Source organism: Mercenaria mercenaria, chromosome 14 (genome assembly GCF_021730395.1).
Source record: "Mercenaria mercenaria strain notata chromosome 14, MADL_Memer_1, whole genome shotgun sequence".
Lineage (NCBI taxonomy): Eukaryota > Metazoa > Mollusca > Bivalvia > Venerida > Veneridae > Mercenaria > Mercenaria mercenaria.
This window is the reverse complement of record NC_069374.1, coordinates 9,902,171-9,922,767: the sequence shown is the minus strand read 5'-3', so window position 1 is coordinate 9,922,767 and position 20,597 is coordinate 9,902,171. Positions and strand designations below refer to the sequence as shown.

The following is a 20,597-nucleotide window of genomic DNA, read 5'->3' as shown; positions in this document are numbered from 1 at the left end:
CTGACACTTTATCCTAAGTGGTTAGTAGAAATAAGGTCATGTATAACAGATATACATTTTCATCCATTTTGCCCATAACAGATTCTTACACTGGTTTCACCAATCCACGTATACATATTGACACACTTGACGGTTTATATAAAAGCTACGATATTTGAAATGGGTTTAATACATTCAGATGTAAAGAAAGATACTGTCACATTTCGAACTTTTCTTAATATACTTTAATATAATATGTCAAATTATCAATCTTGGAACAGTATATCAAGCACGAACAGAAACAAACTTGATTGGGAGCACTCAGTTCAAAAACAGTGCCACAAAACTTTACAAAATCAGAACTAGTAAGATGTTATCTTTGTTTTTGTTGCGTTAAAAGTAAAACCGACAAAGTTATGAGTGATAGTGACATTTTAAAATTTTTCATCGAAGTCTCCATGTACCCTCTGGGCAAGACTTCAGGCACATGCGGACACCCAGCTGGGGGTCATGCATAAGCCTTACATGGAATAATTCTACAAACCAAACGAGGTCTCGAAGTTGTGTGGAACAAGTAATTCAAAAATTGTATTTCCTTAACCATTCAGCCACGGAGGCCACAAACCCAGATCAATATCAGTTTTAAAACTACATGTATTCCTCTAGCATATAATAGGCTGCCAGAGGTATCTGAATGTATATGCAAATGCCTACAGCAGTTATCTACCGACCAAATGTAAATAATGTATTTCAAACAATTAAAAACTTCATTTTAGCGACTTGTAAGTAGTGTTGTTTTTTTAAGAAATATTGTAGTTTATCATCTACAGAATCATTTCTCTAACGCGTTAGTAACGCAATAAAACGTTAACAAATTTAGCTGTTCTTGATATTTAATACTGATATAATAACGAATTACATCCTGTTGACAAACGTCTGTTTTCAAAACTTACATATTGTGTGATACGTCTGAAAACATGTCCCTTAAAGTTGACAAACGGCAACGTAAGGGACTAGTGTTACGTTGGTCCTGCCTTTGTTTGTACGGCTGTGACATGTCAAAATATGGTTAAATAAAAACAAAACCATAATTTCAAATTTATTAACTGGATAATTTACCTATATTCGAGAAATATACTTAATACATCATTCACTGAGTTTTCATTACAAAATTTAGTGTAATACACTGTCAAAAATACAACTAAAATCAAGATTTGTGGGTTGTCAACGGGTTTGTGGGTTGAGATCTTTAAATTGAGACATTACCCTAAGTAATAAAGATTTTATCAGAACGGAAACATACAAAAAAACACCCCTAAAATATTTTATGTTCGATTTATCATTGACTGTTTTGGTGAACAAATGTTGCATAGCAATCAACAGACCATAGCAATAAGTAACATTTGAAATAGAAAATTATGAAAAAGGTGTTTTAGCTTTATATAACCCATTAAATTCTGACAGATATGTTTTAAGAAATATAGATGGTTTAAATTGCCTTTAAGAATTATGGTATTCAGGTGTTTAATTAAAGAAAAATAGTTATGATGTTAGCAGATAAATCAAATCTGCACCGGGATGTGTTTTTTTCCTTCTTTCAGGTTTTAAAACATGTGTTGTAACAAATTGCTTGTTTAATAACTTAACATTAATATTTTTGCAGATCATAAGACTGATTGGTGCAGTTTAGAGAGACTGTTCATTTTTATAGATGGTTAAGGCCAAAACGTGAGAAACCTGTTATAGCTTGATTTTGCGATCCTTTGTGCTGCTGGTCGAATGATAGGCCCTATGTCTAAAGTATTTGGCATCTAGCTTTGTAGCGTTGCCATGTGACTTGCTACTTTCTCACGTGAATTGCCAGTTTTCCGCGCGACTCGAAACAGCGCGATTTAAGTTACAGAGAGCCCGTGAAAATGGATATGTAATGGTATGTGGGCCTCATCATGCTAACAGTATTAAAGGAGCCGGCGCGGGAGCCATGTGGTCTCGCATAATGGCAGTTTATCGAATATTTATTTTTCTCCGCTGAGGTCTAAGTTTTAGCCAGTTTTCGTTTTCATTTTGTAGATGTATTTCTGACATTTTGGTAGAACAAAAATGTGAGAGAATGTTGTATTGTTAAAGTGAAACTATATTGTAGTACGAGTAGTAATACAAGGTTGTAGCTGTGTGATTGAGACGTGATTCTGTAGTAAGCAATCTCTCTTAGAAGATACATGACCCCTACTCTTCTTTTCATTTGTGTCAGTTTTGATAATTCTTTAAAATGAAAAGAGGGTTTGAACTCTGAAATGGGACAAGCTATGTGTGTCAGCTCTATGATAATTTCCATTTTATACAGAATATATAGGGAATAATATTTAGGTCCCTGTGGCCTGTAAATATTTTACAATCACCGAGGACAATGTATTTGTCTCTCAGCATTGGGGTCGTGGGTTCAAACCACACATTGTTGTCCTCTCATACAGACTTGCTCTGTTACTTTGAAGGAACAAATTTTGAGAAAAACAATTCGAGCATATTTGTCACAATTAAACAAAATCTATATATGAATGGCATTTCGTTCACCTTTGATTTCAACCAATTTTACGGAAATATCATGATTTCTTTTATTTTTGAGAGAAAAGGAGTTCTGTCTGTCTATTTCAGTTCCATAGTTTGTTGAATGACAGTTAAGTTTACAAAAGTATCTATTTGCCAAAAAGCGAACTTTTCACAACGAAACGGCACTATAATATATAAGTGTTGTTTTTAAAGGTCCATTACTAAGGGAAAGTGAGTTGGCAATTTTTTTCATAGCCAGTGCATAGACTTCTGCAAGACACTAAATAATGAAGATTGGCAGGTCAAAATTTACAGAAGGTCTTTGGAACTCAAAGAAATGTATGTGTATTATGTTGAAATTTCAATGAATCGACAGAATGACCCCCCAGGTCTTTTTAACTTTCTTCATACTTCATAGAAAAATAATTGTACATATACTGCGATTTATTTCGAATTTCTACATACCAACTTTCATTTTCCAATAAAATGAAATAGTTTCTGTGCTTTTTAAAAGAAATTAAAATGTTCACTTTCCTTAGTATTGGACCTTTAAGGAACTGATAAAATACTAAGAATATCTGATGTATGCTGGTTGTAGGAGTTGTATATTCATCATAAATCTATAACAACTATGATACCGTTTTGTATATTCATCATAAATCTATAACAAATATGATACCGTTTTGTATATTCATCATAAATCTATAACAAATATGATACCGTTTTGTATATTCATCATTAACCAAATGATAAAAAGACAACAAATAGTTTCATTCTACTACAAGAATCGAAATCCGTTAAAATGTATTAATACTTATTAATATATAGAAAATTATTTCTTTTTCTTTTCGCATTCAGAATCGCTGAGAAAATCGGTATAGTGGCAGTATAGTTCTGGACACTTACCAGCGAGGCAGTCTTTTAGAGCGTCTCTCACTTTTCTCGCTGAGTCGGCTCTTAATCATTTTCACATACCTGAGGTTTTCTGTGATGAACAATGCATCTTAAATAACTCAGTAGGTTATAGATACGATTGGACTAAAATTATGAAATTATAATCAGTAAAATAGATCTAGCAACATTTACTTTCTTTTAAAGAATGAATGTGATCGCATGAAAACTATTAATAGACATTTGATAGAACAGTTATTAAAATTTCGAAATAACGTTTTTGCACACAATGTTACATAACATTTAGATATTTCATGCAAAATAAGTAGTGATTTTGGTTTTAGTCAAAGCATCTGACCAAAATATTTTATTTCTGTACTAGTAGTTCTGGAGTCGAAGTTCAGCACGAAAAACCCGTGTGGGATCAATTAATTCCTCATAGTCTGACACGAATATGTTTGTAAAATATTATAAAAAAAAATTCACTGGTTGAAGGTGCGGATTGAGATATATCTGGCTCGTGGGTAACTGGTTAGCCGGTAAAGAGACTCTGTCGAGTTACTGCAAAAGCAGCTGCCTTTATTCCCTTCCGCATCTTCTACAGCTGCCTTTATTCCCTTCCGCATCTTCTACAGCTGCCTTTATTCCCTTCCGCATCTTCTACGAGTGACAGAGTCTTTTTATTGCATACCGTAAACAACTGTATACATGTATATAATACCAGATATTGGTTTAATAGGACGTCTATACCCCCACCCCCATCTCCCTCTTAAATGAGTAAACGACTCATTACTAGTTAAAGGGTCGTCCACTTTTGAGTTTCTAACTGGTACATACTGGCTAAAACTGTCAGTATTTTTATTCCCCTTGTAAAATAAGTAGCAACGCTACTCCATATTGGTTAAAAAGGTGGTCCTTACAAACAAATTCTGTTTTTAAGTGACTTTTGGTCAAGTTCATTTCTTTTTTTAAACTGATGGATTTTTAAATATTGGCTCATTTCATAAGTGTCAGAGATATAACATATTTTTTCACAAAGTGCTATCAAAGAGGATTTTTTCGCATAAAAATATGAGCCACGCCGTGAGAAAGCCAACACAGTGGCTTTGCGACCAGCAAGGATCCAGACCAGCCTGCGCATCCGCGCAGTCTGGTCAGGATACATGCTGTTCGCTAATGGTTTCTCTTTTGCAATATGCTTTGAAAGCGAACAGCATGGATCCTGACCAGACTGCGCGGATGCGCAGGCTGGTCTTGATCCATGCTGGTCGCAAACCCACTATGTTGGTTTTCCCATGGCACGGCTCATATATATATTTAAGGAACTCTAGCGACTGGTGCCAGCCCAGAGTTAACGACTATTTACGAGTTAGAAAAAAAGAATTGTCCATACTTTTAAATGCCCGGCTGAAGGGTAACAACTATCGTGTTAAAAAGGTCGCGAACAAGTTCGGCGACTGCGATTCAATATAAGAACGGTATTTAAATGTATCGGTTCACCTTTAAAGTGAAATTAGTAGCTATTAATTTTCGACTTATCAGCTCAGAGTGCATTCATATAGTGTCAATAAACATGCGCAAATGTCAAGCTATTAAATAGAGATACGATCTGTTTATCTGTTGAAATCTTTGTACAAATTGTTTGCATGTTTTATTCATTTTCAAATCATATTCTATTTTATCTATTAATCTCTCACATTTTTTCTGATTGACAGCGTAAAATATGGCTCTCTCGGTTTAAGATCACGACCTAAGGGTGTCATTGCACACGCGACAATGGCGTAAGAAAAATAGTGCCTTTAAGAAATGTTAATTTACCATTAGGGTCTTAATACTAAACTATACGTTGCAAAAGTTTTATCAGTCTGAAGATTTATTGATAATTTTGCCATTTTTTAAACAATATGTGCACACTATTTAATTGTTGAAATATGGCATTGAAAAATGTATACTTTCATATGACTTGTAATTCGGTACCTTTATTTTTGAAATACGCTTAAAGGTAAAACAAAAAAGCGGTCGGCTTTGATCTCATTTCAACAAACGTCGATCTTTGTTGAGATATTGTTCAGATACTTTTTATGTTTTATGCTAAACAGCTGTTAAACTTTACAAGCATTTATTTGAAAACTTAGAGACCCGGTTAAAACATTTTATGCTTTTATTCATTTTTACTTCAGATATAATCTTCAAAAATGTCAAAATCCAAAAATGCACATGTCACAGGGTGAGAAAAATGTGCAGCCAGACCGGGACCCGAACCCGGGGCCTCAGAATACCGTTCTAATTCTCTACGGACTGAGCTACCCGGTCGCCTACACATTTTCTCTCCGTTTTAATATTCAAGTCCTTTTACCGTGACAAACAGATGTATTTCTATAATTATACTTTAGCTGATGGGCCTTACAAGAGAAAATATCTCAGTAAATCTGTAATTTCGTTATACATGTTTTTTTCTAAAAGGCTGACCGACAATATATTTCGGATATGTGTATTCCACATGGCAAGAAGCTGGACATGTCTTTATTTCATAATGTACGTCTGATTATTCAAAGTCTTTTAGAAACAATTAGAACTGTAAAAAACCTATCAACTAAAACGAAGACAGCGCCTTGATTAACCCTTACCATGCTGGACACGACTGGTTCTGCCTTTGCGACCAGTGTAGATCATGATCTGCACTGTTCGCCATCCAGTAAGTATCATTTTTTTGTAAGTACCCCTTTTAACTGTTAATGGTCCTGTCCAAATTGAAAGATGGATAAGTTCATTATAGAAATTTAGCAGGGTAAGGGTTAAGTCTCGTCTGCTCAAGAAGAGCAACAAGCACGGAAGTGTGCGTTCAATATCACGTTTGGTTTTTCTTTTGACAAAAAACGTTTACAATTAATTTGATATGTTATAATCATACTCTGGCAGTCTTTATTACTTTTTCATATGTCGTACTCGAAGCCTCTCCGACAAACATGAAAGAAAAAATGTTCAAGTTCGCATGTAGTGTACGGTTAATGGGAACTTACAATATCGCCAGACTAAAGAAAATTTCATTGTTCGGCGGTCGGCGTAATAAAGATTTTAGACATTGTGTAATACACTGTGTTATTTATGTACATATTAAAGAAAATGGGGGTGGTAAAAATCTTATGCTTGTGACTTAACTTGTAATTTGACTTGTAAGATGTTAAATTGTACTTAATGCCTTTGTAACGATCGCTCTGGGCCTTTTGTTGTTTTCATACCAAAATTACAGGAACGGAGTGTACTATGAATGCATTAGACTAGTAGAGTGTGCACGACTGGCATGAAAATAGATCCAAGTACCACTGGAACCCGTGACCTCCTGTATGGGCGACAGTTACCTCATCCTCTACGCAAAATGCTTTCTTTGAAGTTTAATGCCCTATGTCTTTTTCCAGTTATTTGATCATTGGGCCATTGATGTGGGCCTGTGGTCTAGTGGTAACATGCTTGACTGTCAATCCAGAGGTCCGGGGTTCGAACCCCGGTAGAGGCACTGGAAATTTCTGAGATGCTCTTGAGTGTCTCCCACCTAACTAAGAGGCCTGTACTGGTTCTTCACAGGAAAGACGGCTTCGCGTGTATCGGTGCTATACACCGGGCACGTTAAAGAACCAGACTGTCTATTCGCAAATAGCTAGGCTAAGTCAGCCGGACAAGTCTGTATCTTAAAAGTTCTCTCTATCTGTTCTGGAGGCTTTGTCTCACTCTGTCCCTCTGGTCAGATCGCTCTGTGTCTGTACTAGTAGAGAATGAATTTCGCGCCCTGTGTGGCTGCGTTTGCTATATGTAAAGCGCCTTTGAACGTGTTTAACATGAAAAGAGCGCTATATAAATCTGGTATAATAATAATAATGATTGAAGTACCTGTCCCATGTTTCCATCCGGGTAATATATCATAGTTGCGTAGAAGTACCTGCCCCATGTATCTCTCTGGGTATTATATCATAGGGGCGTGGAAGTACCAGCCCCGTGTATCTCTCAGTGTCTTATATCCTAGGGGCATTGAAGTACCTACCCCATGTACCTATCAGGGTATCATATCATAGGGCGTGAAGGTGAAAGTACCTGCCACATGTCTTTGTCCGGGTATTATATCATAGGGGTGTAGAAGTACCTGCCCCTTTATCTATCAGGGTATTACATCACAGGGATGTAGAAGTACCTGCCCCATGTATCTCTCCGGGTATTATATCATAGGGGAGTGGAAGAATCTGACACTTGATTTGCTATGGATAATAGCGGTAACAGGCAAAATCAAGTGAAATTTGCAATACATTTGATGTCGCTTAACATTCACACACACACACACACATGAGTTGAAATTTTAACTTTAGAATTGAAACAATAAAAAAAGGTTTTATATAATCATATAAAGTTAAAACATTTGATATCGGTAAATATTTGTATAAGTCTCGTGTTAATTTTTAGCTATACACAATTTTATGACAAGAATCTTAGTAAAGAACAAATGTTTCGATAAACCTCTGCTTTTTTTAATTAAACAGTATTATACCGAGACAAAAATGCATTGTTCTTTCTTTTCCTTGAAAGTTGTTCAAATCATACACGAAACCAAAATATATGTGATATCTTACCAGGTAAAATGATTGAGATGCCCTCTTTTATACGATTCTCTCTAAACTTTGCATCTATTGTATATATTTCGTATGCGTACGCGTAGAGAGACAACATACTTTTACTAAACAAGCCGTAGATGTAATGTGCATAATAAAACACAGAGTGAATAAATTAAAATATTGCAATATTTCAACCTGTGAAAGTCTTTAAATTATCATAAAACGTGGTCAATTCGAAAAGAAAAATCAGAGAGACAGAAATGTTTCTAATCATTCGGGGTTGTTGTTTTTTTTTTTGTGTTTTTTTTTTATTCTCCTACCCGAGAACTCTGTGCCCACTTTTCATGTGTATTTCATAGCTTCATTATTAGTATTTACACAGAATAAACTGTACATGTATTACAGATAACTAAAAAAAGGAGTTAAATAACTTTCTGTATATGCATACATCACCCTCTCTAATACCAATATACTAGTACGATAAAAACGAAATACGAACATGTTAACAGCTGAAGTTGTAAAAGATAAGATTTATTCAAATTAATTAATTGAAGAATAAAACACACTTTAAAACAAAGTATGGGCGGATACAGCTGACTAATTAACTATAAAAAAATACTTTTGCATTTACAAGTCGATCAATAACGAAATCCGATGTGATGCATGGCAAATTGTTTCCATAAAACAGGTAATTTTGATCGTTTTCACACCGTGTTTGTTAGCTTAAGGGTAAATATTTACACTATCGAGGATCTAAAAGATTGCCCGAGTTATTGTTTTCTTACGGCCTTACAACAGACTGCATAATATAGCGTTTTTTTACGTAAATATACAAAAAATGTGTATGAAACTTTTCATGCGTCTTGAAATGTTCTTTTGTGAAATACTATCAGGTTTGTATCAAAACAGATTTTGCAAAACCTTGCCTCTCAGTTAAGTGAAACGTACAAAAAATTATTTAGCATTATATAGAATGTACTGATAACTCATCATTAACATGTGCGGTGTCACGTTAAAAGGTCCAGGAACTGGCGTCTCATGAGCAGCATTGAATCGTGACATTTTATGAACTCTAAAATAATACTCGAGATATTCGTTTTACAAAAGAAAACTATTATGATTTGTTCAGAAATGCAAGCATCGAGATCCAGAACTTTAAATGATAAAGTATGCGTCTCTTAACAGAAATGACCTACATATTTTGGTAAAAATCAACAGCTTAATATTCTTCTGCATAGGATAAACATCATCTCGAAAAAAGATTAAAAAATATTTATACCTTTTGTGACGATCGCCATAACAGGTATTTTTATTAATTTCTGTAATTACTATATATTATATCACGATCGTTCTAAAATTGCTGCAGCTGCATCCTCATCATCATCATCATCATCATCATTATCGTCATCATCACCATCATCATCGTCGTCGTCACGCCGATAGGTCGGTGGTTCTACCATAAGAAGCTAGTATGTCGCCACATGACCTAATATTGAGTCGACTTAAGTCTTAGATAGGTCTATTGAATCAGAGGAATAAAATTTATAGCAACTGAGCGATTTGAAATAAGTAATAAAATCTGTGAAGTATAGAACATGCAACCAAGCAAAGTAATAGCAGACTCGGTTTGACCGTTAGTGTTCATAAGACTCAGAAATATCTGAACAAGGCACGTGTTTTGAGAGAGAGAAAAACACAGACGCTCATTTACAATTTGAATCGTCAACCTTGCAATCTCCCTACCAACTGAACACAACAAATGTGGTTCAATCACTGCATTGCACGTGAAATTCGATTTGTTTGTGTTTTTAAGCATCTTATACCCAGTGAATTTTCCAATGGTCAAATTCGACGAAGTGCTTTTGAAATTAATGGATATTTGAAGTCCAGTCTAAAAATACGGTGGTTTTCTTTTTTTTTTTTTTTTTTTCTTTTTTTTTTGTTTGTTTAAGTTATGTTCTGGTGATAAAAAAAGGAGAAGGTTACATAAATGGATAACTGGTTTATTTTAAAACTGTGTATTGGAGAAAAAATAATATGGATCCAAGAAAAATAACGCACTCCAGCCTTCGGATCTCGTGCATTAGTTTTTGAAAATTCGTTTACTGGAGATTTTTTTCTTTATAAAAACTTCTGTTGCTTTATTTCAATTTTCAGAGCTAGTAGATCATTGACAAAATGGAGATTTTGATAACAACAGACAAGTAGTGCTGTTTATTTCTCTCAGCTGTGAGATATCAGTTAATTCTATTGGATCAAATAAAGATATATCTTAAAGTATATTAACTTGACTTGATGCAAATCGTCTATATGTAATACGGTAGTCAAAACCACTGTGCAAATGTTAAATATTTATCTCATGTCTAGAGAAGATAGGTAAACTTATGCCATACAATATACGATTCTTTAAATGCTAAATGTGCTGCTCTTTAACCTTTACCCTGCTAATTTACTAAAATGAACTGGTCCATCATTCAATTCGGGCAAAACCGTTTATCATTTCAAGGGGTGTTCACTGAAAATTTACTGACTATTCGCGACAGTGCAGACCATGATCAGACTGCACGGATGCGCAGGCTGATCTTGGTCTGCACTGGCCGCAAAGGCAGAATCAGTTGCCGGCAGCTTGATAAAGGTTAAACAAATATTAGAGATTGCACGAAAATCACATGACATTTTCAAATGACTTTATCTGAGTCTTTCGTGTGCAATACCTACACAGTTTAATATTTCTGTTGTGTAATAACTCCACTGTGTAATAACTATACTTTGTTATAACTCCACATTATAATAACTTCATTGTGTAATAACTCCATAGTGAAATAACTCCACTGATTAATTACTAAGCAGTGTAATAACTACATTGGGTAATAATTCTACTACGTAATAACTACACTGTGTAATAACTCCAAAGTATAATAACTACACTGTGTAATCTTTCCGGATATTTTATGTCGAAAAAAACATTTACAGTTTTATTCTTTATTTGAGTCTCATCTATACAGTCATGTAAGGTTACAATTCAATTATACCTATAGAAACTAAGTATATAGTCGCTCTATAAGTAATGCTATAAGAGACTATATTAGCTGTGACAATGCTCCATTGCAACTGGGACCCACAACACAGAAACCACTAGTGCAAACAAGAGCTGTCCGTAAGACAGTGCGCTCGACTTTTCTCAGTGCTTGGCTCTGAATTATTTTACCAGTAAAAATTTTATAAGACTTTAACAAAAAAAAATCTATGTTAAAAAGAGGCATAACTCTGTCAAAATTCAAATCAGAGTTACGAAATTGTTTCCCCTGGTGTAGACTTTTGACAGTAAATAACTATTTTTAGTTTCAAGAGTAACAGAGATATTTGACTTTATCAAAAACTTTAAGCAAAAATTTTAAGTTAAAAAGGGGCATAATTCTGTCAAAATTCAAACATAGTTATGGAGATTGTTTCTCCTGATGTAGACCTTGATAGATAATAAGTGTTTCAAGTTTTTCAAGTCAAAAGCTTTCATGGTAATAAAAATAAATTAAAATAATTCTTGTAAACTTCGTATGTTCTAATATTATATTTAGTTGCATTTGTAATGTGTACTCTGTTGTTTTTGTTTTTTTTTTTTTTTTGGGGGGGGGGGGGTTTTTTTTTTTTTTTTTTTTTTTTTTTTTTTTTGCTATAGTCTCCCTAACGCTTTGCCTTAAGATACTTATTCGTTAAAAATCTGTTTCCAAAACTGCATCAATTTCAAAATTGTGTTTGCCAAACTGCGTGTATGAACTTATAAGAAACAGGGCTTATCCCCTACTTTTATCAACATACTATCTTTCAAATTCTGAGTAGATAAGATAAAATATATCATCGGGTCTTATAACATCATAATAGAAACTGAAATGTGAAAAAAAATGTATGACTTTATTTTGAAATAAAATAAAAACAAAGTGAGCTTGATAAAATAAAATCACAGAAAATGTGAAGATTGTTAGGTTATGTGAAAAATACGATCATATTTATTACACGCACAAAGGATCGTTTCGTACTGTATAATCCAACAAAGCTTTGTACAGAAACTGTATATTCATCTTTTTTAATCTTCGGCTAGAGCTGTCTAAGAGAATTGATTCAGCTCTAAGACAATACAAGTATAGTTTTATTATTACATCCCTTTAATAAGTGTAGCTGAGTAGAGGCATTGAAAAACATTGAAACTTCTAACTTAGATATCTTGATAAATGTACAGCAATGTGTTGCGGTAAGAAGTTTGGCGGTTTCGCGTCATTATGCGTACCAGAACTAATCTGTTCTCCTCAACTAACTCACAGCTTCCTCACATGAATGTTCGGACTATTAATCTTTGGTAGACTCCTCACAGAGTACATTTGCATTGGCCGGGGATCGAACACGCTCACTACCGAGCTATGTTGAAATTTGAATTTCACAGAAATGAATTCCTTACATTTGTGAATAATTCGTGCGAGTATTTCTCAAAAATCGCACGAATATGTAACAGATTTGAGTACCCCTATTAAAGAATTCGTTTCTGTGAAATTAACGGTTCAACAGAGCTAACTTAAAATATAAATATGAAAACTACAATTCTGTCTTTCTACGAGGATTCAAAATGGTAGACGAGATTATCAGAAATTGCTATTTCCACTAACAGTTTATTATATCCTAATTTATTTATCTAACATTATACGTTAGTCGGAATTGGGAAGAGATTTGTATATGCCCCCATGCAATTTCGCTTTCAATCAAATCCCTGACCGTAGATTAATATTGCCTATAAATCATTATGAATGATAAGCCTTCATGACTCTGGTTTACTTTCATTGATATTAGGTCCAGTATCTCAGCACCGAGTTAGTGTATTGAATGACGTCTTATTTGATGTTCGAGGAGCGACCGTCTGTTTGCATATTTACAATTTCCATAATTCAACAGAAGTAAACAACAAAAGTATGTGAATATCTGTTGAAAGTGATGAAATTTGGGGTAATTTAGGGCAGGTTAAAGGCCCATATCACGTCATACAGGTTAATTTGAATAATTAATATTGCAACAGTTTTATGACAGTTTCCTCGAAACAGGTTCCCTATTCCGAGTAAGTTAGTGAAACGTCACGTTAAACCAGCCGTTGTAAAACGACATTAGATAGACTTTTATATACCTTAGAATACTTAATATTTTGTTTCCTGCTAAAAATGTCCCATCCGTCCGTTTAATTGCAACTGGACAGAACTACAACAGAAGGAGACGAAAAGGGCTTCAAAACAAGAAGTTAAAGATTCGGATCCAGGACTAGACGTACATTTTCTCCGTGATGATTTTCTGAAGACTGTAATTTACCCATGATTCATTCTTTGGAAGTTGTAGCGCATTATGTGTGTTATTGCATTCAAGCGTATTTAAGTCGTCGCCGCAGTTAATCCATTATGGACCACTACACAGTAATGTTAGTAATTTTTGTTAAAGGATGGTGCAACATCAAGAAAACACTCTAATTCCTGGAGTTTCTGTGTTTTTGAGTGTCAGGTGTAAAGCACCCACACACGAGACTCTTATCTGAATGTCTGCATTTTTTTGGAGGAGCGGGTGCTAGAACTCGCTACCACTAGTTTCTTAGTAAGACAGTGTTACTACTGGGCCATTGCGTCCGAGCTTCCACTCGGGTGAGGAGGATACCTTGATTGTGCAATAAATGTGTCTGAACTGTGCGGTAGTAAGTGAACGTGTACTAATGTGTCAGAAGTGAACATACACTAATTGATCTTAACTGTGCAGTACCAGCTGAAAATGCACTGATGTGTCTGCATTGTGCCGTATCAAGAGAGTCGGACCTGTGCGGTACCAAGTGAACGTGCACTTATATGTCTGAACTGTGCAGTACCAAGTGAACGTACACGAATTTGCCTGAACTGTGCTGTACTAAGTGAAAGTGCGCTAGTGTGTCTGAACTGTGCGGTAACAAGTGAAGTTGCACTAATATGTCTGAACAGTGTAGTTCCAGGTGAAAGTGCCTGGATGTGTCTAAACTGTGTGACACGAAGTGAATGTGCCCGAATTGTCTGAATTGTGCAATACCTTTCGAGCGTGCACTAGTGACCTAGTGTGTATATATGAATTGTGCGATACCAAGTGAACGCACACTAAATTGTCTGAACTGTGCGCTACCAAGTGAACGTGCACTAATAAGTCTGGACTGTTCAAGAAATTCAAGTAATTAAGGAGTTATACAGATAATATGCGGATAAGTCTTTGATCTTAATAGCATAAATATGATGGTAATCTAGCATATACAATCTTTAACTTATTATACCGTCGGGTCCGGAGACAAGACTATTGGATTCAAGTCCCTGCTTGATAATTTTTGACATTTTCATAGCTCATAGTTTGCGGGGGTTTGTGAAGTAATTGGGTACAAAATTCACAAGAACTCGATCAATGAAAATGAAATAAGAACTGGCTGACGTAAATAACGTTAAGTACTTAAAACTCTGATCCCCGATCATTCAGTCATTTGTTAAACTGGGTTTTTCGAGAGGTTTTAAAGTATATATAGATATAAGTACGTAATTTAATAATAGAAAGAATGCTCCATTTCGTAAGTGGAAGCATCAATCAAAGCAAGGATAGAAAGACTTCGCTCAGAAATACTGGAAGTGCGAGCGCTGATCCCTGTCTTAATGAATTCAAAGAATTCAAGAATTTAGTCTTCTTTAAAAACGTTCTCATCTGATAGATAAACAAAGACCATATTAACCAATCTTAAATTTCAACAATATCTATATGATAGTTTAGCGGTGGATTGATTATAAGACCTAAAAATCTGGTTCTTTTTTCTACTTCCGGATTTTCTACAGAGAGAAACTATTACTGCACGGCCTATACGAACAAAAATCAAGCACAATCTGACACGTTTTATTATTCTTAAAAGAAAAACCGGACAGGATTATGTATGTAGCCGCAGAAGGGACATTCAGCCGTGCTTCGATTCATTAAAATGCTTACTCATTAACCAGACGATTCAAGGGCATGAATACATGTAAATACATAAGTGGACACACACTAACATGTGACCACCACCACCGACCCCACACCGACCCAGTCACACACATCCTCCGCATAACCTCACTCCCCGTTAATATTTCAAAGGAATGTAAGTTAAAATTCTTCAATTAAAATTTAGCATCAATTAAAAAAAGCAAAACAGATATCTCAGATGTGTATGACCGCCAACTGTGTAAGCGTTGTTTTGTCCAGATACTACATTTGAAACGAATGTAAAAAAGAATGTAAAACATACTAATACAAAACGACCATGTCTGTGTAGGTATAAAGATATGTAAACAATGAACAAGCGGCGTTAAAATATGGTGAGAAAATGAAGATACGGTCCAAACAGCTGCTGGGGATATGAGCAAATGGGCGTCATATATTACTAGATGAAAGAAAAAAGTAAAACAAAAGTTATGTCTTACCCTCTAATTTTCTCATTGCTGCAGAAAACGCGTGTAATTATATCAGAGTCAGCTATGTGTTAAGACTGTTTGATTATAGATTAGAAATCCATTCACGCGAAATAAAGATCGAATCTGATTTTTGAAGTATGAAACTTCATACAGGATTCATAACAAGGTATAGAAATTTTAACGATAGATTTATATTTTGTCTACTCTAGGTTCACATCACCAAGTAATGTACACATTAACCCTTACCCTGCTAAATTTCTATAATGAATTTGTCCATCTTTCAACTTGAACAGCACCATTAACTGTAAAAGAAGTGCTTACCAAAAAAGTACTGAGTGAATGACAAACAGTACAGACCATGATCAGACTCACGGATGTGCAAGCTGTACATGATCTACATTGGTCGCAACGGCAGAATTAATCGTGTCCAGCATGATAAGGGTTCAGACCGTTGTTCAGACAATGAATATTAAGAAATAGCCAGATAGTCACTTAATTTTAACTTTTTTAAAGAGTTTACTGACCAGGGATCATATCTGCGTGTCTTGTCTAACATCAGAGAGCTTTTTTTACGATATCGTCGAGCAAAGTATCGTATGGCTAGCATAAAGGAGTGGTGGCTTGCATGATTTCAGCTTATCTTGCATGAAATCAGTATGACCTGCATAATATCAGCGTGCCGTGCGAGATATCGCCCAGCCTTGAAAATAATAATATAGCTTACATAATATCGATCTCAGCGTATTTTGCATTTTATCAGCGTGGCTTGCATAATGTCGTCGTGACTTGCACGATCTCAGCATATTTTGCATCATATCAGCGTGTCATCGTGACATCGTCAAACCTAGTCCTTGCACAATATCAATGTAGCTTGAATAATATCGTCGTGACTTATGATATCAACGTGGCATGCATATTAGCGGCGTATATTGCATTGATTTGATATATGTGTGGCTTGCATCATATTGCCGTAACGTTTTGCAAGATATCATCATACCTTGTATAATATAAGCATTGCTTACATAATATCGGTGTATTTTGCATGGTATCTTCGTGCTTTGCATAATGTCATCGTTGCTTTCATAATAACGGTGTGTTTTGCACAATGTCGTCGTACCTTACATTATGTGAAAATTGCTTGCACGATATCGATATATTTTGCATGATATCTTCGTGCTTTGCATGATGTAAGCGTTGTTTTCATAACGATAATGTTTTGCACAATATGGTCGTGCCTTACATTATGTCAGCATTGCTTGTATGATAATCATACTTTATATGCCTTGCATGTAATATGCTATCAGCATGTCTTCTATGATTTGTAAAGGACTTTATGATATATACACGGTCTGAATAACATTATATCGCTTGTTTGTGATATCTCTACGACTTTTGTGATATAACAGTGACTATTATCATATTTAACCGACATATTATATGATATTAAGGTACTTTAATCATTCTGATATCTTAATACAAGTTGACTTCAGTTTTCTGTCTGAATGTCAAAATGTGTGGCATTGCCAGGTGACAGAGATATGCCATAGGTCTGTAATAGAACACTCAGTATAGCAAGAAAAACTGGTTCAATCAACCAAATTAAAACTGAAAGCTATAATAGTCAAGGGCATCAAAATAAAACACAAATATATATATGAGCCGCGCCATGGGAAAACCAACATAGTGGCTTTGCGACCAGCATGGATCCAGACGAGCCTGCGCATCCGCGCAGTCTGGTCAGGATCCATGCTGTTCGCTAATGGTTTCTCTAATTACAATAGTCTTTGAAAGCGAACAGCATGGATCCTGACCAGACTGCGCGGATGCGCAGGCTGGTCTAGATCCATGCTGGTCGCAAAGCCAATATGTTGGTTTTCTCATGGCGCGGCTCATATGTTACAATATTGATTATTCAGACTTGTTTATTTTGTTACAGTCTCGACGTATCACCATTATAATTATACAGCATTGTTGCTGCCTTTATGATTTTGTTTTTATAACATTTATAACATGACCTAATATTATTATATTTTTTTTTTTTGTTATTGTACATTTCTGTCAGTCGTGGACATAGGCAAAACAGAACCAGTATAATGAATTTACACGCCAGTAACTGATGATCCTGATGTAGGAATAGGACAGAATGGAATATAGCTTGGAAGAACACGAAGCTACAGAATACAGAATAGACCTGAACAGAACAGAACAAAACAGAATAGGTCACAACAGAATATATTTAAAAAAAATCATGGTCATGTAGAACTTAACAGAACAGGACAAAAATTCGGGAATTTGAGAGCAGATCATGCAAATGTAGCACTTTAACCAGAATTGGGATACTTAGAAAACCGAACAAGGGCGAAATAAACAGAAACTGACCAGAATAAAACAACACGTGCTGTATTGAAGGTCACATGACCCCGACTCTAAAATGTTAAATGTTCTGTTTTCTCACCATTTTTTTAATACTCATGGGAAATCATGTATTATGATTAAGTATATCTGGGCCAAATTGTGTACAGTTGCATTTTAGCCATTCTTAGTTTTACTCTCTTCAAAATGTTGAAAAATACAGGTATTTTTTTCCATATATATAATAACAGACGAAAAAAGGCTTCAGCAAAAATAAGTCGATTAATAGTGTGTGATTTTATATATATATATATTCTAGTGCATCCGTAGGAAGCTGATAGCTGTTTTCTATGAACAATCGGAAAATCAGATCTCTTTGATGTCGGGTATAAAATCATGTGTTCCGTAACAACGTGCTTTGAAGAAAATACTCAACGCTGAGTTTTCAGGCACTGGTATAATATGTGTTATATCGGTTTAATTTTTTCCAAATAATGTATTTAGAAAAATATTTATTTGGTAAATTATAAAGACAGTATCCTAAGAGGATGCTATTTAAACAAAATGTGGTTATTTCAAAGTAAAGCAGGCCATTCGGAACCTCGAGTCCCGTTCCTATACCTGATTCTGCACTCTGGTAACGAGTGTTAGATATGGTATTTTCATTTCTTCTTTTTTTCTTCTTTTTATCTTTTGAGTATTTTTTATTTTAACAGAAATCGCTAGATTAAATTTATTTTCAAAATTGTTATGGTATATTTCGAATATGATATTCAAGCGTGTCATTTTATCTATGCACTTTTTAAAAAGCTGACATATATTTTGCGTGGTGTACTTGTAAAAGTGAAACTTCGTGCCTACCAGCGACTGTTAAAATGTATGTACATCTCTGTGTCATATTTTTTTTGTAAATAAAGCCAGTTTTATTTATTATTAGCTTTTGTAAAGATGTAGGATGAATTCATAACAACTTAAATAACGGATCATAGCAACATAATTATAGAGAAAAAATATAAACTGCTTATTATTTATATTTTGGAATTTCGTGTCTATATGTCAACGATATTTGACGATATTTGTAACTTGTCGTGTTAAAGTGAGCCATTTGGTCATTTTTAAACACCTCAAACAGAATAACGCATTTTCTTTTTAATATACAATTATATCTCCGTGCCGTAAGGAACTGACTTCCAAATAAAGATTGAACCAAACGCCGCCGAACAAACTGATTAAAATAGAAGCTTTAGCACTGATAGATGGTACTATCAAACTGTTCAGATATAAAATTTCGGTAATTAAAATAAACAAAAAGTGTACTTACAACCATCGGATTCCAGTGGCCCCGAATACACACCAGAAAACAATAAACAGCCCAAGACAAAACTTTGTAAAGTTGATCGGAAATATCCTCAATACATGCATTTTGCCTCTTTAATCTTCATTAAACATTCAAAATGGATTTAATTCACGTATCACATTTTCACACTATTTAAATCCACTCTTTTTTCCAACACTATATACATAAGAGATCTGCACCATCAAATACTTTTTAACTGAGATTCCAGTGCCCCGGAAACAATGTTCAAGTCATTTTAAGTATACATAACGGTATATCCGAAATGATCGTTTTAAGTAGAATCCCACATTTTGGCGATTACTATCCTAGGTCTGTAAAACTATCATCTCGTACAAGTTTTTTCATCTCATATGCACGTTATAAATCTTTTCACATGATCAACACACACAATATAAGAACTCTTTGCGCTTTTTTAACAAGACTGTCATTAAAATAATATCTTCATTACCGCAGTATTAGTATATTCGAATAAATTACAACTGCGGTTTCTTTGAAGTGAATTTCCGCTATTTTTTTATTAAGCTTATCCCAAAGATTCTGATATGTATCTTAATCACATTTTACGAAAAATAATTATTTCTTATACATTTACAAACACACACACACAAACATTACCCTTCTCTGTACGTAATTCCAATATTCTAGAATATCAGATGTGAAATAATGTCTAGCGAACGCATTCTGCTTGATCAAATCTAATTAATTTTCCTTCCTGTAAATAAAGCCAAGTCCTAATCACATTTCATTTTCAAAAGTAGTTATCTTTAAACATCAAAATTATGAAAATAAATGCTGACTGCCTTATCGTTATAAACGTATTAATCAGCGAGCGGTATTTCGGTTGTTGAAATGTACAAAATAGATAACTAAACTTATGCGCATTGACTTTCGGAAAAGTCATTTTTTCATAGCCCGATAGCCATCACACCTTTAAGCCACGCCTTTATTCATCGCGCATGACTGAGTATATGCATAAATGGACGAAAAGTAGTCCGTATATTTATTTGACTCGGTATATTTAACGCATGCGATGAGACCGTAAATATGTTTTCATTAAACTTCATTTTTTTAGTATTTTATCACTTTAAAATCTTCGAACGCGCATATTATTTCATAGTTTAAATTGTTATGTTTACCAAATTAAAATCGAACATATAGAATATGTCATACGATAAAATAAAAATGAAAAAGTGCACTTTCAGAACTATATTAAGGTTAAAAGACTTAAACATTGTCAAAATACGCCCAGAAACATTTTACTTCGCATGGCTCTCAACTTTTATAGTCCGGTTATGCATTCTTCTATGAAAAAAAAAATACGACAGACGTCTCAAATTTGCCGACACTTCTCAGCCATTAAACAACCATTAACGTTTCAGTACTATTTTTGCAATAATACTGCTGATG

The 20,597-nt window shown here is 34.6% G+C and overlaps 1 protein-coding gene across 1 annotated transcript in view; it reads right to left on the bottom strand.

The window, feature by feature from the left end:
- LOC123526354 (protein Wnt-4-like) overlaps positions 1-20,256 on the bottom strand; it is a 51,456-nt gene extending 31,200 nt beyond the window's left edge. The window contains exon 1 of the mRNA XM_045305477.2: positions 19,155-20,256. Coding sequence (XP_045161412.1) covers positions 19,155-19,255 — 101 coding nt within the window. The 5' untranslated portion in view covers positions 19,256-20,256. The remainder of the gene's footprint in view (positions 1-19,154) is intronic.
- Positions 20,257-20,597: the final 341 nt, after the last annotated feature.